This window comes from Hypanus sabinus, chromosome 8 (assembly GCF_030144855.1).
Source record: "Hypanus sabinus isolate sHypSab1 chromosome 8, sHypSab1.hap1, whole genome shotgun sequence".
Lineage (NCBI taxonomy): Eukaryota > Metazoa > Chordata > Chondrichthyes > Myliobatiformes > Dasyatidae > Hypanus > Hypanus sabinus.
The window spans coordinates 84,048,409-84,074,483 of NC_082713.1; the positions used below are offsets into that span (position 1 = coordinate 84,048,409).

Sequence of the window (26,075 nt, forward strand, 5' to 3'; positions counted from 1 at the left end):
GTGGTTGTACATCCTGACTATCTGAGGTCTGTTGTTAGGAAGCCCAACACCCATTGCACAGTGGTGTATTTAGACCCAGGAGTGGAGTTTGTTCACCAAGATCTGTGGGACAATCGTGCTGAATGCTGAACTGAAATCCAGAAACTGCATTCTGACATAAGTGTCCTCACTTGCTTAGTGTGACAGAGCCAGGTGCATGGCAGATGCTACAGTATAAATGCTATATAAGTTGTTTAACATCTGTCAGAAAGCAGCTTTGTCAGTAAGCATAGTTGTGAGTGAGGCAGCAATGGGATTTTTGATATGTGCCATTATCAGCTGTTCAAAGCACTCATGAAGATAGTTATCAGTGTCACTGGGCAGTTGTTTACTTCTGAAGATGTACTGTTCTTTGCAACAGGAGTGGTGGATTTGAAGCTTGTAAGGGCAATAGCCTGGATGAGTGAGGTGTTGAAGATGTCCATGAAGACATCAGTGAGATGTCCATCAAGACATTTGCACACTCGGGCTGGGATGTTGTCCAGCATGGCTGCTTTATGGAGGTGACTCTGCAGAGTCTATCTCATGTCTGCTGCTCTTAGAGACAATGTCTGCTCACCTGGAGGGGGGTAGCTTTTGTGGTCAGTATTGTGTTGTTGTTTAGAGCATCAGAGAGGGAATGTCACAGTTGATGCTTTTTTATCCTTGTGTAGTCTGCAATGTTCTTTATCCCTATCCTCCTGGAATTTTTGTGCATGGGCAGCCTTTACCTGTTGATGTCTGAGATGAGATTCTCCAGGCTGCTCTGAGAGCCATTCTGTCATCAGACTTGAAGGCATTGTCCTGGACTTTTATTAAGGAATGCACATCTGCATTCAGCCAGGGCTTCTGCTTGGGCTGCAAGCTGACTTTTCCTGAGATACCAACACTGTCAACACACTTACTGATATACTAAGTATGCCATAGTCTCACTAAAAACTGACCAACTTGAGACCTATCTATTGATTGTGAAGTTTGCAATCGGCATGTTTCAGATACTTACCAGTCTCCGGGTAAACCTCCTTTAAACTTATCTCTTTTACCCATGTCCTTTGGTATTTGGCATTTCTGCCCATGGAAAATTACTCTACGTAACCGGTCTATGTCTGCCATCATTTTATATACCATCAGTGGCCACTTTATTAGGTACACCTGTACACCTCCTTGTTAATGCAAATCTGCCAATCATGTGGCAGCAATTCGTGCAAACCTGTTCAAGAGATTCAGTAGCTGTACAGACTAACCCTTGGAATGGGGAAGAAATGTGCTCTAAGTGACTTTGACTGTGTAATGATTGTTGGTGCCAGACAGGGTGGTTTGAGTAACTCAGAAACTGCTGATCTCCTGGGATCTTCATGTACAACGGTCTCTAGAGTTTACAGAGAATGTTGTGAAAAACAAAATAAAGCATCCAGCGAGTGGTAGTCTTGTCTGCGAGAATGCCTTGTTAACGTGAGAGGTCAGAGGAGAATGGTCAGACTGGGTCAAGCTGACAGGAAGGCTTCAGTAACTCAAATAGCTATGTATTACAACAGTGGTGTATACAACTATGTATAATACAGTGGCAGAAGAACACCTCTGAATGCACAAGATATTTAAGCTTGAAGTGGATGGACTGCAGAAGACCATAAAATACATTCAGTGGCCTCTTTATTAGGTTCAGGAGGCACAGGAAGCACACTGTGTGTACTTCCATCAGGTCTGTATGATAAAGATGATTATTGTCACAATCTATGTCATCTTCGCCCTCGCATCTACACTGCACTTCCTCTGTAAATAGAAAACTATACTCTGCATCTTCTTATCCCTTTATCTTCCTAATACCTGAAGGTACTCATGTTTTGAAATTATTTGTATGTATGGCTCGAAAAAGTAAGTTTTCTCATTGTATCTCGGTACATGTGACAATAACAAAACCAATACCATGTTGCCTTTCAGCCTCTGACATTCCAGAGAAAATAATTATCCTTACAGCTAATACCCTTTAATCCAGGCAGCATCCCCATGAACCTCGTCAGTATCCTCCTTGAAGCTTCCACATCCTTTTTGCTTTTGTGATGTGACAACCCAAGCTGCACACAAAACTTTATATGTGGTCCAACTGAACCTTACTATGGCTGCAACATGACTTCTCAGTTCACATACTCGGCATCCCAACCGATGAAGGCAGGTGCATGGCGAACCTTCTTTACTACTCTTTCTATCTGACTTGCCATTTTCAGAGAGACATTGACTACATCACCAGTTCTTCCTGTCATGTATTACAAATGCGTCCTTTTTAAGCGCATCTGCTTTCCTGTTGGTATAGAATCAATATTTCAGAGCAGAATAAATTGCATCATAGAAAAATTTCCTTGTCCCTCAGGGCCTCTACTTTCTTTGGTTACCGATACTCTGTCCTGATAATTTTGAACATTTCAATTAACCCTCTTCTCTCATTGCAAAAGAAGACATGGTAATTTAAATGAGTAGATGGAGGAGGAACAGTACTTTATACAGGAAGCCCAGAGGTTCATGCTTTTTAGCATTAACCACATAGTGTGCGATACTTGTAGCTGACAGGTTGGTACGGTTGCTATTTATTTAGTAGAGTGAGTGTGGTGAGGGGATGTGGGGGGAAGAGCAGTTTGGTGAGTTAGTTGGAAGGACAAATTGGAGTCTTTCTATTAGGGGTTTAGGGTACAGTGAACAGCAGCTGATGTGCGTCAGGATAATGTTGGTAGAAGGAGTCCTGCTCTTCCTAGCTCAGGAGCCATGCTGAAATGTTCCCTCTCCCTGAATCTGTTCTTGCTGGTGACTTTCTGAAATTAATACTAATCCAGTATATTGCCTGGTTTGGAGGGCATTTGCTATCATGAAAGGCTGGACAAGTTTAGGCTGTTTTCTCTGGAGTGGCAGTGGCTGAGGGGAGATCTGATAGAGGTTTATAAGTTCATGAGAGGCATAGATAGGGTAGATGGGCAGTATCTGTTGCCCAGTGTAGAACTGTCTGGGAAATGTCAGAGGGTGTGCATTGAAGGTGAGAGGGGGTAGTTTCAAAGGGGATGGGAGGGGTAAGCTTTTTTACTCTGAGAGTGGTGTATGCCTGGAATGTGCTGCCTGGTATAGTGGTAGAGGCAAATACATTACAGGATTATAAGAGACGATTGGATAGGCACATGGATGTGAGGAAGGTGGATGGGTATGGACATGGTGTAGGTAGGAGAGATTAGTGTTTGGGGGTTTTTGATTTACTTTTTAGTTGGTTCAGCATAACATTGTGGGCTGAATGGTCTGTTCCTGTGCAGTTCTATTCTATGTTCTCTGTTAAAATAAGTCTGGGGCACTATCCTATATCTATACCTCAGTGAATTAACATCACCAAACAGATTACACCTCAGTGAATTAACTATACGTATATCTATACCTCAGTGAATTAACATCACCAAACAGATTATCTGTTTGTGCCAGTTTACTTGTGCAGAATGTTTTAGTATTTACATTACATCAATAAATACTCTTTCAAATCATGTAATTGCCCACTGAGGTTATGACAGCTGCACTACATCATCTTTCATTTATAAAGCACCCTTAAAGTTGTCTGAAGCACCTCACAAAAACAAAAACTGACACCAGACCACAATACAAGAAATCAATAACTATACTACCAGGTATGTTTTAAGGAACATCGTATAGAAAAAAAGGTAGAGAAGCAGAAAGGTTTAGGATGGAAATACAGAGCTTTGGACTTGTCATGGCAATTCATGGTTGTGCAATCAAATTTGGGGATTTGAATTTGAATCAAATTTGAATTAGAAGAGTGCAGAATTCTTGGGTAAAAGGACAAGAGCAATTTCCAGAGGTAGGAAGCATAAGAGATGATGGGAGAGGTTTAAAAACAAGAATAAAAATGTTAAAAATTGAAGCTTTGTCCAACTAGAAACGAATATATAAGAGTAGCAGGTGGAAACTTCTATTGGATGACCCCAAGTTTTCCATGGTTAGGTCAAAGCAGTGCCAGCCAGCTCAGTGGCACTTGGATTCAAATAAGAATGGCAATTTTTAAATGATAGAGAACTTAGAAGGACAAGGACTATTGGAGTATTGTGTGCAATTTTGGTTAGCCTGTTATAGGAAAAATGAGTTGAAAAGAGTGCAAAGAAGATTTATGAGAATGTTGCAGGACAAGAGGTCCTGAATTATAGGGGGATGCTGGGGTGGTGAAGATGTTATTCATTGGGCTACAGGAGATTAAGCTGTATAAAATCATGAGGGTCAGAGATAGGATGGATGCATATAGTCGTTTACCCAGAAAATGGAAATAAAAAAAGCTAAAGAGCATAGCTTTCAGGTGAGAGGGGAAAGATTTGAGAAGGACCCTAAAGGAATCTTTTTCACACAAAATGGGGTCAGTATGTGGAATGAGCTGCCAGAAAAGTGTTTGGGCAATATGATAACAACATTTAAAGTGCATTTGGACAGGCACATAGAAAGGAAAACTTTTAGAAGGAGATGGGCCAAATGTGGACAACTGGGATTAGCATCGATGGACATCGTGATTGGCAAGGACAAGTTGCTCCACAGTCTGCTTCCATGGTCTACTACCTCTGAGACTGATGGATCACCTGTGAAAACGTCGCAAGGGACGGCTGAGCTTCTTTTTCCTGGCTGAGAACTGACAGAGGTAGACAAAGAAAAGCAGAAACAAGCTACTCCCAAGATGTAACCGTCAAAAATAAGAAAATAAATACTTACGGTGGATGGAAGGTGTTTTGATGGAGATCTGCAGGGATTTTACCTAGAGAATGGTTGTTATCTGGAACATTGCTGACAGTGTAAATTCACTACATTTAAGAGAAATTTAGGCTGACTCTTGAATAGACAGAGCATTGAAGGACAGGGATAATATAGGCAGATGGGATTAGGAAACCTAATGGACTGGAAGGCCTCTTCCATGCTATACGACTCTGTGAGTTTTAGTAAAAAGCAAAGCAAAGACTTTTCCATTTTATAGCAGAGTGAAAAACTGATTAGAGAGATTTGAACAAGAACATAGGAAACTGAAGGACATCATACATCCACTAGAGCTGATGACCAGTGAGATTATGTCTGATCTGATCTTTGGCTTCAACCTGTTCTCCCTAACCCTCAATTTCTTTACAGTTCAAAAGGTTAACCCAGTCTTGAATATATTCAACAACTCTTTGCAGAAGAAAGTTTCACAGATTCACAACAAGTATATGGTCTTTTCTTGTCTCAGCCATATAGGGTGATTCCTTCCTCAGTATCACCTGTTTCCAGGTTCTACCACCTGAGGAAACATCCTCACAGCATCTTTCCTGCTAAACTCTCTCAGAAGCTTGAACCTTTCAATGAAACTAAGTCTTAATCTTCAACACTCCTGAGTATAGGTCCATTCTGCTCAGTCTTCCTTCATAAAACAACTTCCAAATCTCAGGTCTCCTCTATTTTTCAAAATGGTGAGGAAAGTGATACCCTGTCTCTGTGCTTACCACCTTATCTGGACCAGATGCCCTTGACCTTCTGTGCCCTGATGGCATATAATCAAATGATGATGAAGCACATGTGTACCCATCACAATATTTATTTATTGATTGATTGAGATATAGTGCAGGATAGGCTCTTCTGGCCCTTTGAGACATACCACCCAGCAATCCCCCGATTTAACCCTAGCCTAATCATGGGACAACCTACAGTCACTAATTAACCTGCCAACGGGTACAACATTGGACTGAGGGAGGAAACCGGAGTACTTGAAGGAAACCCACGCAGTTATGGGGAGAACGTACAAACTCCTTACAGACAGCGGTGGGAATTAAGCCTGGGTCTCTGGTTCTGTAAAGCATTGTGCTAACCACTATGCTACTGTGTACTTCACTTTATGGTTCTGAAGGACTGCTTATGTTAGCTGAGTTAACAGCTTTTTCATTTCCTAATCAAAAGTTTGAACACCTAAGATCCATTGATAGCTGAATATTGTATTGAGGGATACTGCATTTCAGAGCTATCAGCTCTTGTTTTGAACAGAAGTCTACATCCTATCTGGCAGTTTAACTGGATATTTAAAACAAAAACAATTTTTCAAAATCATGAACCCCACTTCATGGTAAAAAAAATGACAATAGCACGAATTGGACAGTCCTTCCACTGGACTTAATGACTCTCCTTTACAGTACAGTACATGTTTTCTGTAGCAAATGTTAATTGTAAGTGCTACCAGAGAAGTATATCCTTGAGAGGTCACAGACCCAGGTGCATCTTGAGATACGGAGAGAACAATGCAGGCTGAAATTGCAAAGATACTGACTAGAACCTTCTAAACTTCCTTAGGATACAGATATGGCACCCAAGGACTGTAACCCATTTCAAAAACAACAGATAATTCACTTCCACTCAGACAAATTTGAACCACTAATGAAGAACCAGACAGATATTTCTAAGTGCGGATGTTTTCTGGATTGACTTTTTTAAGACCATTGATTAGGTAACAGAGAAGGCAAATGGGGCAATGAAGATGATTGTGTGAACATTCAGATTTAAAAAGCTGCTTTACAAAATGTCTCATATAAGATCCTGATAAAAGTTTAAAAGTGGCAGAGATAACATTAGCCAAAGAATAGAAAGTATAAATTTGTGGTGAATGATACTTAGCTAACTGGAAGGAAATGCACAGTGTTAATTTTAGAACATTACTTTTCTTGATATGCATTAATGATGTGAGTTTGTGGGTATCGAACCAACTTAGAGATTTGAAGATAACACACGACTTTAAATTACATAACCAATGAGAAAAATAGCATGAGATTTTCTTCTCAGGCGGACCCTCTAGATGTAGGATGATCTGCTTTCATTTAAGTTCTGTGGGCTCAGAAAATGCTGGAAATGTATAGCAGGGCTAGGCAACCTTTTGTGTGAGAGGAACAGAGTTCATCTTTCAGGTCAATCACAATTGGTTACCCAGAGAGGCCAGTGCAGGGCCTACAGACTCAGTCAAAAGTGGGAAGAGATGTGGCAGATGGACGGACGTGCCTTGCTCCTTCTGCCATTTGGATGGATATGCTTCACACTTTCTGCTATTTTCACTTGACTTACATGTTTTCTTATCAAAGAGGTTAAAGATTCTCTGTGCCATCCCAAATATACTTTCTCCTTTCTGAGTAGTGATGTGTTAGGGTATTGTTGAGGATGTTTCTCTTTCTCTATACATGTTGAGAACTTCTTTCAGCAATTTCTCTGCCTCCTTGTAGTCTCATGTCATGACAGACTAAGGAGTAGTTATTGGGTCTAAGAAAGGCATGGCCTGTCCAGTGTTACTGACTCAGTGTAATTAGAACCTCAAAACTGGGAATTTTGGGGCCAGGGAGAAGACTGAAGTTGTGCTTGGCAGTGCGCTTGGAGAATTTTGCTGATACAATGTTGGTGGTGCCTCTCAAGTGCTTTGGATGCCTGCAGTGAGCAGTCTAGATTTCAAAAGGTAAAGGATCATGGGTATCACTGCTGCCTGGTAGACCATAAATTGTGTGCTATGTTAAAAGTCATTGAGTCATAGAAAAGTACAGCAGAGAAACAGGCCCTTCAGCCCCTCTAGTCTATACCAAACCATTTAAACTGCTCACTCCCATCAACTTGCAGCAGCACCAGCACCATGAATCTCCATACCCCTACCATTCATGTATCTATCCAAACTTTCCTTCAATGTTGAAATCGAGCTCACATGCACTACTTGTGCTGGCTGCTCATTCCTTCTGACCCTCGGAGTGATGAAGTTCTTTAAACTTTTCACATTTCATCCTTAACCCATGACCTCTTGTTATAGTCCCACCCAACTTCAGTGGAAAAACCCTGCTTGCATTTACCCTATCTATACCCTTCATAATTTTGTATACCACTATCAAATCTTCCCTCAATCTTTGATGTTCCAAGGAATAAAGTCCTTTCCTATTCAATCATTCCTTATAACTCAGGTCTTTCAGTCCTCACAACATTCTTGTTAATTTTCTCTGTACTCTATCAATCTTATTTACATCTTTCCTGTAGGTAGGTGACCATACAATATTCCAACTTAGGCCTCATCAACATCTTATACAACTTCAACATAACACCCCATCTCCTGTACTCAGTATTTTGATTTATGAAGGCCAATGTGCCAAAAGCTTTCTCCATGACCCTGTCTACCTAAGAAGTCACTTTCAGATGAGTATGGGCCTGTTTTCCCAGATGCCTTTGTTTTGCAGCACTCCTCAGTGCCCTACCGTTGTCTGTTTAAGACCTATCTTGATTGGTCCTACCAAAGTGCAATACCTTGCACTCGTCTGTATTGAATTCCATCTGCCATTTATCAGCCCACTTTTCCAGCCTGCTGGAAGTTGTGATAGTTTTACTCACTGTTGACCATGCCTTGAACCTTGGTGGTATTTGAAAATTTGCTGATCTAGTTTACTGCATTATCATCCAGATTGTTGATATAGATGACAAACAACACTGGACCAAGTTCCAATCTCTGCGGCACTCTGGTAGTCACAGGCTTCCAGGCAGAGAGGCAGCCATCTACTATCACTCTCTCACTTCTCCCACAAAGCCAATGTCTAGTCCAATTTACTGCCTCGTCTTGAGTGCCGAGTGACTGAACCTTTTTGACCAACCTCCCATGTGGGACCTTGTTAACTGCCATTCTATAGTCCATGCAGACAACATCCACTGTCTTCATCACCTTCCCTGGTAACTTCCTCAAAAAACTCTGTAAGATTGGCTAGACATGACCTACCACACATGAAACCATGCTGACTATCCCTGATCAGTCCCTGTCTATCCAAATACTCATATATCCGGTCCCTTAGAACACCTTCTCACTACTGATGTCAGGATCATTGGCCTATAAATTCCTGGTTTATTATTTAGAGCCTTTCTTAAACAGCGGAACAACATTGACTCTCTTCCAAACCTCTAGTACCTCACCTGTTGCTGAGGATGATTTAAATATCTCTGCTAGGGCCCCAGCAATTTTTGCAGTTGCCTCCCACAGGGTCTGAGAGAACATCTTGTCATGTCCTGGGGATTTATCCCCCCTAATTTACCCCAAGACAACAAACACCTCCTCCTCTGTAATCTGTAATGCTGCTTTGTCTTGCTCCTGTAGACTCTGTGTCCATCTCCTGAGTAAGTACTGCTGCAAAAAAAATCATTTAGCTTCTCCCCCATCTCTTCTGGCTCCATGCATGGATTACCACCTGATCTTCAGGAGTACTAATTTTGTACCACACAATCCATTTGCTCTTTACATATCTTTAGAATCCCTCAGCATTCTGCTTCACTTTTCTCCTAGGGCAACCTCATGCCTTCTTTTAGCCTTCCTGATTTCTTTAAGTGTTCTCTTGCATTTCTTATACTCCATAAATATCTAATTTGTTCCTACTTGCCTGTACCATATATACAAATTTTTTCTTAACAATGACCTCGATATCTCTTGAAAACCAAGGCCCCCTAAACCTGTAATCTTTAGTTTTTATTCTGTCAGGTAAATACAAGCTTTGTACACTCAAAATTTCATTTCTGAAGGCTTTCCACTTACCAAGTACAACTTTTGCCAGAGAGCAGCAGCCTATCCCAATCCACACTTGCCAGATCTTTCCTGATCCCATTAGAATTGGTCTTTCTCCAACTTAGAATCTCAGTCCATGGACCAGACCTGTCTTTTTCCACATTTACTTTGAGACTCATGGCATTACGATCACTAGATGCAAAATGGAACACCACACAAACTTCTGTCACCTGCCTCATTCCCTAACAGTTGATCAAGTATCACACACTCTCTCATCGAGACTTCTATAGAGATTAAGGAAACGTTGCTGAAAACATTTGACAAACTCTATCCCATCTAGACCTTTTATTGTACAGGAGTCCCAGTCAATATGTGGAAAGTTAAAATTATTTACTGTAACCACCTCATGTTTCTTGCAACAGTCTGCAATCTCTCTACAAACTTCTTCCTCTAAATCCCACAGACCATTAACATGGTAATACTTTTCTTATCACACAGTTCCATCCATAATGCCTCACTAGACAAGTTCTCCAGTCTGTTCTGACTGAGCACTGCCGTGACATTTTCACTGACTAATAACACCACTCCTCTTCCTTTAGTCCCTCCCACTCAGTTGCAGCTAAAACAACAGAACACCATAATATTGAGCCGCCATTCTTGCCCCTCCTGCAACGAAGTCTCACTAATAGCTACAATATTATAATCCATGTGTTGATCCATGCCCTGAACTCATCTGCCTTTCCTACCATACATTTTGCATTGAAGTATATGCAGCTCAGGACATTAGTTGCACCATGCTCAACCTTTTGATCCCTAACTTTGTCTGAGGTCTTAATAACGTCTGTCTCCACAACCTCTCCACTGTCTGTTCTGGCACTCTGGTTTACACCCCACTGCATCTCTAGTTTCAACCCTACCCCACCCTGTGCAGTACTCCCAAATCTTCCTACTAGGAGATTCGCCCCCTTTCAATCGAGTTGCAAACCATCTCTTTTGTACAGGTCCCACTTTCCCTGGAAGAGAGCCAAAGATCCTAAAATCTGACAACCTCCCTCCTACACCAACTCCTTAGCCATGTGTCAAACTGTATAATCTTCCTATTTTTGGCCTCTTTATCATGTGGCATGGGTAGGAATTCTGAGATCAAAACCCTGGAGGTCCTACCCTTTAACTTTGTGCCTGACTCCCTGAACTCACTTTGCAGAACCTTATCACTCTTCCTACCTATGTCATTGGTACCTACATGGACCATGACCTCTGGCTGCTCACCCTCCTTAGGAATACCGAGGAATCAGTCTGAGATGTCTTGGACCTGGCACCCGGGAACCAACATACCATCTGGGAATCTCTTTCTTGCCCACAGAACCTCCCTTCTGTTCCCCTAACTAATGAATCCCCTATTACCACAGCTCACCTTTTCTCCCCCCTTCCCTTTTGAGTCACAGAGCCAGACTGAGTGCCAGAGACCTGACTGCTGTAACTTTCCACTGCTAGGTCATCCCACCCACAACAGTATACCTGTTGTTGAAGGGGGTAGCCACATGGGTACTCTGCACTGACTCTCAGCCAGTTTCCCATGTCTACCTCTCTATATGTCCCATCTAATACCCACTCAGCCTCTTGACTGATCTGGAGTTCATTCCATTCCAGCTCCAACTCTTTAATGTGGATTGTTAGAAGCTGCAGCTGGATGCACTTCTCGCAGGTGTAGTCAACAAGGACTATGGAGGTCTCCCCGCCTTCCCACAACCTGCAGGTGAAGCATTTAACTATCTTGCCTGGTATCCTTACTGTTCTAACTGGGCAAACATATAGAAGGAAAAACAATAAATAAACCGTGGAATAAAAATTTACCTACAGCTTCTTGTTTTCTCTCACTCAAGCCTCAAAGATCTAAAACCTCAAAATCCCCACTCTAACCATCCACTCACACTATGGCTGCTCTGTTATTGTTCACTCTGCTTATTCCTGTCTTATTTTAACTTGTTCTTACCAATCAATACCAAATGCTGATTGGCCACTGCTGAAAACATCAAACTGCCGCGAGTTGATACTTTTTCTACTCAATCGGTGAACCTGAGTGAGCCACGTCTTCTCACATTTCTGATGTCTAATTGGACACTGCCCAAAGTCTTGATCTTCACTCTTTTCCTCAGAAATCTGAAGGATGTGCTGGGATAACAGAGGCAGTTGATAGTTTTGTAACCTGTCTGTGATTCTCATTGGGACCAGGTGGTAGACAAGCTTTGTTTTTCTCAAATATGGCTTACCTTACGGAATTTTATCTCTGGCCCATGCCTGTGACATTTAGGTTGATATCAACCAATGAGTCGACTACTAAGCCAACCTCAGTGAAGACCAAAGTCAACCAAGACTCTGTTATCACTTCAACTGCCTTCTCAATCTTCCTTGATGCAAATACTGCACCACAGATTCAACAAGCCTCCTGCTAGGGTGGGGCAGGACTACAGGACAGAGGGGTTCTGAATCAGAATCAGGTTTATTATCATTGTCTTAAATGGCATGAAATTTGTTGTTCTGCAGCAGCAGTACAGTGAAAAGATTTAAAATTGATAAAACAGATAAACAGTACAAAAATGGAATAATGAGGTAGTGTTCATCAGTTCAGAAACCTGAAGTTGTTTCTGAATCATTGAGTGTACTATTCACTCAGTGGAGGAGGAACAGGGATACTGTTGAAACTCTTATCATCTTTATTCCTGAACTAAAGTCATTCCAACTTCAGCCACTGAGGTAAAATATGTGAGTGATGCATATCTGCTTTAGGATATCAAACTCCAAGTTACATAGAAACATAGAAAACCTACAACACAATACAGGCCTTTTGGCCCACAAAGTTGTGCCGAACATGTCCCTACCTTAGAAATTACTAGGCTTACCTATAGCCTTCTATTTTACTAAGCTCCATGTACCTATCTAAAAGCCCCTTAAAAGACCCTATTGTATCAACCTCCACCACCGTTGCCGGCAGCCCATTCCACGCATTCACCACTCTCTGAGTAAAAAACTTGCCCTTGACATCTCCTCTGTACCTACTCCCCAGCACCCTAAACTTGTATCCTCTTGTGCAACCATTTCAGCCCTGGGAAAAAGCCTCTGATTATCCACATGATCAATGCCTCTCATCATCTTGTACACTGCTATCAGGTCACCTCTCATCTTCCTTCGTTCCAAAGAGAAAAGGCCGAGTTCACTTAACCTATAAGGCGTGCTCCCCAATCCAGGCAATATCCTTGTAAATCTCCACTGTACCCTTCTATGGCTTCCACATACTTCCCGTAGTGAGATGACCAGAACTGAGCACAGTACTCCAAGTGGGGTCTAATATTACCTCTCGGCTCCTAAATTCAATTCCATGATTGATGAAGGCCAATACACCGTACGTCTTCTTAACCTGTGCAGCTGCTTTGAATGTCCTATGGACTCGGACCCCAAGATCCTTCTGATCCTTCACACTGCCAAGGGTCTTACCATTAATACTATATCCTGCCATCATATTTGAGCTACCAAAATGAACCACTTCACACTTGTCTGGGTTGAACTCCATCTGCCACTTCTCAACCTAGTTTTGCATCCTATCAATGTCCCACTGTAACCTCTGACAGCCCTCCACACTATCCACAACTCTTCCAACCTTTGTGTCATCAGCAAAGTTACGAACCCAGTAATCTACTTCCTCATCCAGCACGTTTATAAAAATCACGAAGAGTAAGGGTCCCAGAACAGATCCCTGAGGCACTCCAATGATCACCGACCTCCATATAGAATATGACCCACCTACAACCACTCTTTGCCTCCTGTGGGCAAGCCAGTTCTGGATCCACAAAACAATGTCCGCTTGGATCCCAAGCCTCCTTACCTTCTCAATAAGCCTTGCATGGGGTACCTTATCAAATGCCTTGCTGAAATCCATATACACTACATCTACTACTCTTCCTTCATCAATGTGTTTGGTCACATCCTCAAAAAATTCAATCAGGCTCGTAAGGCTTGACCCGCCCTCTGACAAGGTCATGCTGACTATTCCTAATCATATTATGCTCTCCAAGTGTTCATAATTCCTGCCTCTCAGGACCATCTCCATCAACTTTCCAACCACTGAAGTAAGACTCACTGGTCTATAATTTCCTGGGACAACATTTGCAACCCTCCAATCCTCCGGAACCTCTTCCGTCCCCATTGTTGATGCAAAGATCATTACCAGAGGCTCAGTAATCTCCTCCCTTGCCTCCCACACTAGCCTGGGGTACATTTTGTCTGGTCCTGGCGACTAATCTAACTTGATGCTTTCCAAAAGCTCCAGCACATCCTCTTCCTTATTATCTACATGCTCAAGCTTTTCAGTCTGCTGCAAGTCATCACTACAATCACTAAGATCCTTTTCCATAGTGAATACTGAAGTAAAATTTCATTAAGTACCTTTGCTATTTCCTCCGGTTCCATACACACTTTCCCACTGTCACAACTGATAGGTCATATTCCTACACACCTTACCCTCTTGCTCTTCACATACTTATAGAATGCCTTGGGGTTTTCCTTAATCCTGCTCGCCAAGGCCTTCTCATGGCCCTTTTTGGCTCTCCTAATTTCCTTCTTAAACTCCTTCCTAGCAGCCTTATAATCTTCTAGATCTCTAACATTACCTAGCTCTCTGAACATTTTGTAAACTTTTCTTTTCTTCCTGACCAGATTTATTACAGCCTTTGTACACCATGGTTCCTGTACTCTACCATAACTTCCCTGTCTCATTGGAACATATCTATACAGAACTCCAGACAAATATCCCCTGAATATTTGCCACATCTCTTCTGTATTTTTTCTGGAGAACATCTGTTTCTAATTTAAGCCTCTAATTTCCTGCCCGATAGCCTAATAATTCCCCTTACTCCAATTAAGCGATTTTCTAACTTGTCTGTTCCTATCTCTCTCCAATGCTATTGTAAAGGAGGCAGAATTATGATCACTAACTCCAAAATGCTCTTCCACTGAGAGATCTGACACCTGACCAGGTTCATTTCCCAGTTATTACTGACTTCTTCATCAACCAAGAGTACACAAACAGACTGGTTTATGGGTGGACTCATTGTAGGTGAAATTCAACCTTAAAAAAAGTGAATCATTGCTGTTTATGCACATATCTTTGAAACTGGAATCACGATTATTCAATCATCAAAATCATTTAATGTCATTCCTGTACAGGAGCGTGAATCAGAATCATGTGATTGTTACTCTGGATCTGATGCAGCATAAAGAAAACACAATAATATAAAACATAATAAATATAAGTACATAAAATAGCTTCTATATCTAGAATGATTGTACTGTATGTCCATAAAGTGACGCTAGGCACAGGAGTGCCTGTATATAATGTGACTCTGACAGGACATGATAAATTAGTGATGGTTGGAATTTTGGAGTGGTGAGTTAGTGGGTGGAGGTGAGGTTTGGACTTATTGCTTGGGAAGAGCAACTGTTTTTGACCATGGTAGTCCTGACGTGGATGTTACATAGCCTCCTCCCTGATGGGAGTGGGACAAACAATTAATGTGTAGGGTGCATAAGCAGTCTGTGTGTTCTACAGCAGAAGTTCCCAACCTGGGGTCTACGGATCCCTTGATTAATGGTATTGGTCCATGCCATAGACAGAGTTGGCATCTCCTGTTCCGTGGCATTTCGTAAAGCATATGACATGCTTGCATTTATTCATGGAGGAACTGAGTTCAAAAGTCAGGAAGTTATGTTGCAGCTTTATAAAACTTTGTTTAGTCTACATCTGGAGCATTTCACACAGTTCTGGTCGCCCCATTCTAGGAAGGATGTCGAGGCTTTGGAGAGGGTGCAGAAGCAGTTTCGCAGGATGTTGCCTGGTTTACAGGGTGTGCACTCTAATGAGAGGTCGGAGCAGCGGAAGCTAAAGAGAGATCTGATTCAGGTTTATGAGATTATGAGAGGCATAGATAGAATAGACAGAGAGTATCTTTTACCCAGGTAACACCAGATGCATTTATGGTGAGAGGGGGAAAGTTTAAAGGAGATGTGAGGGACAAGTTCTTTTACAGAGAGAGATGTGGATGCCTGCAATGTGCTGCCTGGGGTGGTGGAAGCAGAAACATTAGAGACTTTTGAGAGATGACTAGGTGGGCACATGAATGTGAGGGAAATGGAGGGATATGGACATTGTGTAGACAGAAGAGATTGGTTTAGTTAGCAAAGTAATTACTAATTTAATTAATTAGGTACAACCTTGTGGGCCAAGTGGCTTGTTGCTGTGCGGTACTGTACTATGTTTTATGTTCTATATGTGACTGAATAAAATGCTCGTGTTTATTTATAAAGATTACAAAGGACAGGGAACTATGTTAAAACATTATAAAACACAGGTTCAAAACCAGCCGCAATTACTTCTCAGTACTGGAAATTGGAAGTAGATGAAGCCTTTTAACAAGGTACAGAGAAGATTTATTAGAATGATTCGTGAAAAGAAGAATTATGTGCAGAGGCCAGGAAAAGTAGGGTTTTATCACTCAGAAACCAGATGACTCACAGGTAATTTACTAAGAATCAGGAAGTGGCAAATCAAGTGAAATTCTGAAGAAGAAACATAGAAAACCTACAGCACAATACAGGCCCTTCGGCACACAAAGTTGTGTCAAACATGTCCCTACCTTAGAAATTACTAAGCTTACCTATAGCGCTCTGTTTTATTGAGCTCCATGTACCTATCTAAAAGTCTCTTAAAAGACCCTATTGTATCTGCCTCCACCACCGTTGCCGGCAGCCCATTCCACACACTCACCACTCTCTGAGTAAATAACTTACCCCTGACATCTCCTCTGTACCTACTCCCCAGCACCTTAAACCTGTGTCCTCTTGTGGCAACCGTTTAAGCCCTGGGAAAAAGCCTCTGACTATCCACACGATCAATGCCTCTCATCATCTTATACACCTCTATCAGGTCACCTCTCATCCCCCATCGCTCCAAGGAGAGAAGGTTGAGTTCAGACAACCTGCTCTCATAAGGCATGATCCCTAATCCAGGCAACATCCTTGTAAATCTCCTCTGCACTCTTTCTATGGTTTCCACATCCTTCCCCTAGTGAGATGACCAGAACTGAGCACAGTACTCCAGGTGGGGTCTGACCAGGGTCCTATATAGCTGCAACATTACCTCTTGGCCCCTAAATTCAATTCCACGATTGATGAAGGCCAATGCATATGTCTTCTTAACCACACAGTCAACCTGCACAGCTGCTTTGAATGTCCTATGGACTCGGACCCCAAGATCCCTCTGATCCTCCACACTGCCAAGAGTCTTACCATTAATTCTATATCCTGCCATCATATTTGAGATACCAAAATGAACCACTTCACACTTATCTGGGTTGAACTCCATCTGCCACTTCTCAACCCAGTTTTGCATCCTATCAATGTCCCACTGTAACCTCTGACACCCCTTCACACTATCCACAACACTCTCAACCTTTGTGCCATCAGCAAACTTACTAACCCATCCCTCCACTTCCTCATCCAGGTCATTTATAAAAATCATGAAGAGAAGGATTTCCAGAACAGATCCCTGAGGCACATCGCTGGTCACCAATCTCCGCGCAGAATATGTCCCATCTACAACCACTCTTTGCCTTCTGTGGGCAAGCCAGTTCTGGATCCACAAAGGAATGTCCCCTTGGATCCCATGCCTCCTTACTCAATAAGCCTTGCATGGGTACCTTATCAAATGCCCTGCTGAAATCCATACACACTACATCTACTACTTTTCCTTCATCAATGTGTTTAGTCACATCCTCAAAAAATTCAATCAGGATCGTAAGAGACGACCTGCCCTTGACCAAGCCATGCTGACCACTCCTAATAATATTATACCTCACCAAATGTTCATAAATCCTGCCTCTCAGGATCTTCTCCATCAACTTACCAACCACCGAGGTAAGACTCACTGGTCTATAATTTCCCGGACTATCTCTACTCCCTTTCTTGAATAAAGGAACAACATTCGCAACCCTCCAATCCTCCGAGACCTCTCCCATCCCCATTGATGATGCAAAGATCATCACCAGAGACTCAGTAAACTCCTCCCTCACTTCCCACACTAGCCTGGGATACATATTGTCTGGTCCCGGCGACTTATCCAACTTGATGCTTTCCAAAAGCTCCAGCACATCCTCTTTCTTAATACCTACATGCTCAAGCTTTTCAGTTTGTTGCAAGTCATCACTACAATCAGCAAGATCCTTTTCCGTAGTGAATACTGAAGTAAAGTATTCATTAAGTACCTCTGCTATTTCCTCCGGTTCCATGCACACTTTCCCACTGTCACACTTGATAAGTCCTATTCTTTCACCTGTTATCCTCTTGCTCTTCACATACTTGTAGAATGCCTTAGGGTTTTCCTTAATCCTTCTCATGGCCCCTTCTGGCTCTCCTAATTTTATTCTTAAACTCCTTCCTATTAGCCTTATAATCTGCTCAATATCTAACATGACCTAGCTCTCTGAACCTTTTGTAAGCTTTTCTTTTCTTCTTGACTAGATTTATTGCAACCTTTGTACACCACGGTTCCTGTACCCTACCATAAATTCCCTGTCTCATTGGAACGTATCTACACAGAACTCCACACAAATATCCCCTGAATATTTGCCACATTTATTCCGTACTTTTCCCTGAGAATATCTGTTTCCAATTTAAGCCTCCAATTTCCTGCCTGATCGCCTCATAATTTGCCTTACTCCAATTAAGCACTTTTCTAACTTGTCTGTTCCTACCTCTCTCCAATGTTATTGTAAAGGAGGCAGAATTATGATCACTAACTCCAAAATGCTCTCTCACTGAGAGATCTGACACCTGACCAGGTTAATTTCCCAATACCAAATCAAGAACAGCCTCTCCACTTGTAGGCTTATCTTCATACTGTGTTAAGAAACCTTCCTGAACACACCTAACAAACTCCACCCCATCTAAAAGCCTCATTCTAGGGAGATGCCAATTGATATTTGGGAAATTAAAATCTCCCATCACAACAACTCTGTTATTATTACGCATTTCCAGGATCTGCTTCCCTTTCTGCTCCCTGATATCCCTTTACTATTGGGCAGCCTATAAAAAACACCCAGTTAAGTTATTGACCCCTTCCTGTTCCAAACCTCCACCCACAGAGACCGCATAGACAATCCCTCCATGGCGTCCACATTTTCTGCAGCCATGACACTATCTCTGATCAACAGTGCCACGCCCCCGCCTCTTTTGCCTCCTTTCCTGTCCTTTCTAGAACATCTGAAACCCGTCACTTGAAGTAACCATTCCTGTCCCTGAGCCATCAAAATCTCTGTAAAAACAGAAAATACTGGAAACATCTTTGTCACACAGCATCTGTGGAAATAATTTTTTCCCTTTCCCTCTCTGACCTACTGAGTGTTGCCAGCATTTTTCAGCATAGATTTAAGGTGGCATATGAACCAGTCAAAGAGAAGCAATATTTTACATAGAGGGGGTCAAGATTTAGACAGCAGTGTAGAATATTTTCGAAGTTGGGTGATTCAATGGCAGATTTCAAATGGTAATCGGATAAGTAATCAAAGGAGAAAAAGTTACAGGAACATGGGGGAATAAGGTGCACCAAGGAGCTACAGATGCCAATGGTCTGAGGGTCTCCTCTGTTCTGCTATGATTTACCTACAGATTAACTGTTGGGTTTCTTGAGGTATTTTGTGAAATTTTGTGTTTACGTAAGATGGAAGGAAGTATTGGCTCAGCTCATGGCGTTCCCATGATTAATGATCAGAGATGACGAACTGACACTCAGCTCTGGCTACACGTGTAAGACTACAAGCTCACACACAAGAATAGGAATAGTTAAACCTCGCACTGAGGTTTGATATGATCATGAATTGCAATTTGAATTCATGTAAACATGGAGGGAAAGTCAATAAACTCAAAGTCACCAAGCAGTGGGGAAATATGAGTGTCATATTTGACTCTAATTAATCTTTTTCTGACTGCTTTCCACCCTGAAAAGCCTCTAAATTACACTGGACACTTCTCATTACAGATCACATACTGTCTGAAGCTTGTGAAGGCTCATCACATACATCAATAGGATTTCAGGATTTTTGAGTGTACCTCAGAATCACAGAACTATGAAATGAAAAGGAAAATATCGGAGACCTTTATGTCAAGCCCTGATAAGAAAACTACAATAATATCTGTGTGTAAATATAAATTACTCTTTGCATCAGTGTGTACAGGTTTTCTGTCATTCTGAACTGTACTGAAGGTTTGTAACAATGAAAAATGCAAACGACATGTTTGCTTTCCTGAACATTTTGTGCTTTTGTTTAGGAGGCACTAAATATTGCTTCCCTGCCCCCACCCCCGGCTTCCCATTCTGACAGCTCTTCACAAGGCATTCAGTACCAATGGCTGCAAAAATGTGGGGGAACAATTTGAGTGTGACACTGCTTTTGCCTGATGCAGCACTGTCCCATGGGGGTGGTGGCACTGCACTGCAAATCCTTCCTTCCATAGTGAGGGGATCCAGCTTTAACAGCCACTGTAAACCTCCTGTGACGGGGATGTAGCAATGACTGAAGTAGCCAAGGCAGCAGAACTGAAGAGACTAATAATGCATTCAGATTCTGAGTGCATGAATTAATACTCAAAATGATCCTGCAGAGTAATTTGTGTTGGTAGTGGTATATCACCCCACCTCAAAATATTTATAATCATAAACATTAAAACAGTATGCTTTTACTTTAGTTAGTTTTACATTAAAGTGCACTCTCTGCTCATGGAAAAACAGTTCTGTTGCATTTCAGTCAATCAATCACTATTTAAAAAACATAGCAGAAGGGAAAGATTTACCTTTCTGTCTCCCCAACAATAGAATCCCCTGCTCGCTGAAACAACAAAAGATGGAGAGAGAGAAAAAAATAGTGTTAAAGCCTTTACCAGAAATGGAACAATCCCCACTTCCCACCATGAAACATTCACCGAGGCTGGTCTGACATACGGGAAATATGAGATCATAAAGTTCTGCAGGTATGAGCAATATTTATAGAAGATATGCAAGCTGAAACCTGATGAATACCTGCCTGCCATATCTACAGGCTGGCTCTCTGCACAGACATTGTTCCACTGAAGGGGCTTGAGTTACTTGCTTTTCAGAACTTGTGACTATATTTTAAGCTTCAGACTCTGAGCCATTCAGGTGAAGACACATGTCAGAAGCTGTGGGAGATACAGAAGGAATGAAAAGGGCTCAAAAGAGCTCTTTAGTACACATAATTCAATGAGTTGACTGGTTTCCTTAATTGTAATTTCTCCATTTCCTCTGAGAAGAGAGGCTGTTCATCTTTCTTGATAATACTTTGACCAGAAAATTCCAGAACACTGATGTGGCCATGAGCCATTTTCACTGTTGGTCTTTTGATGTATACTTCTCTGTATCTTAGCTTGGAATCAAGCCACCCAGACATAAAATTCCGAGTTTACAATGGGAGGTCAACTGAAACAAGACCCTATGGGTCTGTACTTAGGCTGGGGAAAAGGGAAGAGCAGGATTTGTGGTGAGGTAAGGCGAAAAGGAAGACACCAACATTTGTGGAGGAAATAGTCAAAGGAAAGTTTCCATTTGTGGAAGAGATTGGAATATGAGAGAAGACAACAGTAGATGTGGAAAGGGGTTGGAAGAAGTGATTTAAGTCATTTGTGGAGGAGGTTCAGAGAAGGGAAGATGCTGCCATTTCTGGTGGGGATTGGAATGTGGGAAGTATGACACATGTGGTAGAGATGGGTCTGTTTGGGGTGGGCAGAATTTCAGTGGTGATGAGGAGGCATATGGGAGCCAGATGGTTCAGCTAGTTGAGTGGCGTCACAACAACAACCTTGCATTCAATGTCAGTAAGGAAGAGGAGTTCATGGTCAGGAGGGGAAGATCAAACCTGGGATTATCAGGGTTCAGGTTTTTGTTCAGTGCAAAGGGCAGAATTAGAATCTGAATCAGGTTTAATATCACTGGATATAATGTAAGATTTGTTGTAATGTTGCAGCAGTATATTCCAATATATAATGAAAAATCTATAAATTATGATAAGAAGAATATATATAAAAATAACTAAGTAGTGCAAAAATAGAGGAAAATACTGAAATTATAATTCAGAAATTATGATGATAGATGGGAAGAAGCAGCTTCTGAAATGTTGAGTGTGTATCTTTGGGCTTTTGATGGTAACAATGAGAAGAGGGCATTTCCTGGGTGATGGGGGGGGGTCTCTAATGATGTATGCCACCTTTCTGAGGCATTGCCTTTTGAAGATATCCTGGATGCAGGGGGTGGAGGGGGGCTATGTCCATTGATGGCACTGGTTGAGTTTACAGCTTCTTGCAGCCTTTTCCAATCCTGTGGTGTAGCCTCTCCATATCAGATGCTGATGCAACCAGTTAGGATGCTCTCCACAGTACATCTATAGAAATTTTTGTATGTCTTTGGTGACATAACAAGTCTCCGCAAACTCCTAATGAAATATAGCCACTGCTGCGCCTTCTTTCTAATTGCACCAATATGGTGGGCCCAAATATGTTAACACCCATGAACTTGAAACTGCTCACCCGTTCCACTGTGAATCCCTCAGTGAGTGTGTGTTCCCATGACCTCCCCTTCCTGAACTCCACTATCCATTCCTGGGGCTTACTGACAATGAGTGCAACGTTGTTGCTGTGACACCACCCAACCAGCTGACCTATCTCACTCCTGTATGTTCTCTCATCACCATCTGAAATTCTTCCAACAATAATTATGTGTCAACAAATTTATAGATAAGTGTTTGAGTTGTGCCAAGCCACACAGTCATGGATGTGGAGAGAATAGAGCTGTGGGCCAAGCACACATCCTTGAGGTGTGACAGTGTTGATCGTCTGCAAGGAGATGTTATTTCTGAACTGCACAGACTGCGATCTCCTGATGAGGAAGTCAATGGGGGAGATTCAGAGGCCCAGGTTTTGGAGCATGGTGATTATAAATAAGGGCAATATTGGGTTAAAGCTGAGCTGTTGTCAATAAACGGCAGCCTGACGTAGATATTACTATTGTCCAGGTGATCCAAGGCTGAATGGAAAGCCAGTGAAATTGCATTTGCTGTAGTCCTTTTGTGGTAATAGGCAAAATGCAGTGTGTCCAGGTCCTTGCTTAGGAAGGAGTCGATTCTAGCCATGACCAACCTCTCAAAGCATTTCATCACTGTAGATGTGAGTGCTACTGGGTGATGGCATTGAGGAAGATCGTCCTGCTCTTCTTGGGCACTGGTGTGACTGTCACCCTGTCGAAGCAGGTGGAAAAGTTTGTCTATGGTGTGAGAGATTGAAGATGACCTTGAGCACTCCTGCCAGCTGGCTGGCACACGTTTTCAGAGTCTTACCAGGTACATCATCAGAGCCTGATGCATTGTGAGGGTTCACCCTCTTGAAAGATTTTCTGATGTCAGCCTCTGTGTTAGAGATCACAGAGTCACCAGATGCACAGGTACCCTCCCTTTCAAAGTGTGCATAGAAAGGACGTAGGTAAATAATTTACTTAATTTACTTATCCTAGTCCAGCACTGTGCTAAGAGAGCATGTTATCCTGTGAGTGCCTAATGTGATTCACTACATGTGGGATGACAGGGGAAGTTATGTCAGGGTACAAGGATGACTCGTGCCAGAGGGTATTTGGCAGAAGGGTGGCAGGGTAGCATAGTGGTTGGCACAACAGGTGACTCGGGTTCAATTCCTACTGCAGCCTGTAAGGAGTTGATACATTTTCCCTGTAACTGTCTGGGTTTCCTCTGGGTGCTCTGGTTTCCTCCCACAGTCTAAGTACAGAGCCATTGGTAGGTTAATTGGCCATTGTAAATTGTCCCATGATTAGGCTTTGGCTAAGTTGTGGTGGCTGGGCAGGAACGGCCTATTCCATGCTGTACCCCAATAAATGAACATATAAGTAAGTTTTCAAAGTGAAGTGGAACAATTCAACAATGGTCATGTTTCACTCTGAGAAAAGTAGATTTCTAATTGCATTATGCTGAAATAAAAGAAAGAAATGACACATTTGTATTTCCAGTAGATATGCTCTCTTTCTGCTCCTGCAAGTACTAACCTCAATTAATTTTATCCACGGTGTCTCAAGTTCCAAAGCTCTTTATGAAGAAATTGATAACCTGTTTCTTGGGCAAGGAAATGTCCTTGTTCTGACTTTTATCTATAGTACTTAATACCTAATCAAGGAATGCCTCTTGAAAAAAGTCCTTAACAAAGTGAAAGAGGAAGGCTAATTAAACTGCCAATGGTCACAGACACAAATTATGCAAGCTCTGAGCTAACAAGATAATTAAAGCTAATACACACAAACATGTATAAACACACATCCTTCATCTAAAGGGAAAAACCAGAGAGGCTGCAGTTTTCTCTGGGCTGGCTAAATCCTCACTACAATTGAATGACATTTTTTATAAAGGTCATATGATCTCTAGAGTACACAAGGACCCTTAGTTAGAAGGTATGACATTTGTGATTGTCATTTGCAGTGGTCTGAAAATCTGATTGCCAGGGTTCCTTTTCCCACTATTTTTAAAGAAGTCATAACCCATGGATTTCAAATCGGTTAACCCCTTTGTGGACAATAACTAGCTTTCAAGTTAATACTGAGATTGTATATGCTGTAAAGGGATGTACAAAAAATATTCAAAGTCAGATGAACACCAATGAGATTTGTCAAAACTCATTCAGCAGAGAATGATATGGGTAAATCTCTGATCTTCTTCTAGGTGTCCCTCAGCATCAAGGATGACTTGCATCCATTCCCATATTGTGGGAGACAGATGAGGCCAATGGCAGACTATTCCACAGATGGTGTAGGTGGTAGATCACTTGCTGAATGGGTGGATGGTGTGTGAGGGGGTGCACCCCCTTCCCAGTGCTTATGCAGGACTCCCAGTGCGCAAAGATTCGTAAATGGTCCCTTTCCCGGTTGAGTGGTCGTGGGCCTGAGGTTCTCAGGAGTCAAAAGGAATGTTAAACCTTTTCAAAGAAGCTTTGAACAAACCGTTGAGCTGTTTTCTTTGTCAGCCTAGTAATCTCAAGCTATGACAGAGCTGCAGATTGAGTGTCTGTTTAGAAAGCTAGAGTTGGGCATGTTATTGACAATTCTAATGAACCATCATACTCTTGTGGCTATGAGAATGGAGGATCTATTCTGCAGTATTGTCTTATCTCAACTAACCATCCATTTGAGCATGGTGTATCAGACTTAAAGGTTAGAATGGTACTGACTCTGATAAACCACAATCATATAATATCAGTTACTGCGAGTAATCACACATTTTATATTCATACATTGAGACCAAAAACCCAACTTCCTTTTCACTTACAAATTAGAACTTTCATTTGGACAACACTACAAAGATTGGGAAAGGCGAATGAAATTGCACAAACTGAAATGAATGAAGTTCTTAATGAACTGAAATGAATGAAGTTCTTAATGTAATTTTAGGAAATAGAGTATTATGAGTTCATGCAACAACCCATCATAAAGCACCAATTCAAAACTGAGCACTCAACGTAATTATTTTCAAAAATGGATAGTTTATTTATAATTTACATATTAAGCTGACATCCGAGTCCAACATTGTGCTACGAGGAGTGTGTTATCTTACGAGTGCCCAATGTGCTCTAGTGATTCACTCCATGTGGGATGCCTGAGGAAATTATTTGTGTAAGGATGACTTGTGACAGAAGGCAGTTGGCAGAAGAGTGGCACGGTAGCATAATGGTTAGCACAATGCTCTACAGTACCAGTGAACCTGGTTCAATTCCTGCCGCTGTCTATAAGGAGTTAGCACATTTTCCCCATGACCGCATGGATTTCTTCCAGATGCCAAACAGAAATCATTTCACATTCTTTTTGAGCCTTTGATCTGCTGTGGTTGCTGAGGCCATTAGTTACCTGTGTAAGTGTAGTAATGTAATATTGTATTACAGACAGTTCCTCCGCATACAAGTGTAGCGATGTAATATTGTATTACAGACAGTTCCTCCGCATACAAGTGTAGCGATGGAATATTGTATTACAGACAGTTCCTCTGCATTCAAGTGTAGCGCTGGAATCATAGAAAAGCACAGTACATGAACAGGACCTTTGGCCCATCTAGTCTGTGCCAAACCAGTTAAACTGCCTACTCCCATCGACCTGCACCGGGACCATAGCACTCCATACTTCTACCATCCATGTACCTATCCAAACTTCTCCTAAACATTGAAATTGAGCATATATGCACCAATTGTGCTGGTGGCTCATTCCACACTCTCACAACCCTCAGAGTGAAGAAGTTTCCCCACGTTTCCCTTAAACGTTTCATCTTTCATCCTTAACCCATGACCTCTAGTTGCAGACCCATCCAAACTCAGTTGAAAAAATCTGCTTGCACTTACCCTATCTATACCACTCATCATTTTG

General features: G+C 41.9%; 1 protein-coding gene across 1 annotated transcript in view; it reads right to left on the reverse strand.

The window, feature by feature from the left end:
• Positions 1 to 26,075, reverse strand: part of si:ch211-26b3.4 (connector enhancer of kinase suppressor of ras 2) — a 911,874-nt gene that overhangs the window by 116,147 nt on the left and 769,652 nt on the right. Inside the window, exon 13 of the mRNA XM_059977444.1 lies at positions 20,453 to 20,487. Coding sequence (XP_059833427.1) covers positions 20,453 to 20,487 — 35 coding nt within the window. The remainder of the gene's footprint in view (positions 1 to 20,452; positions 20,488 to 26,075) is intronic.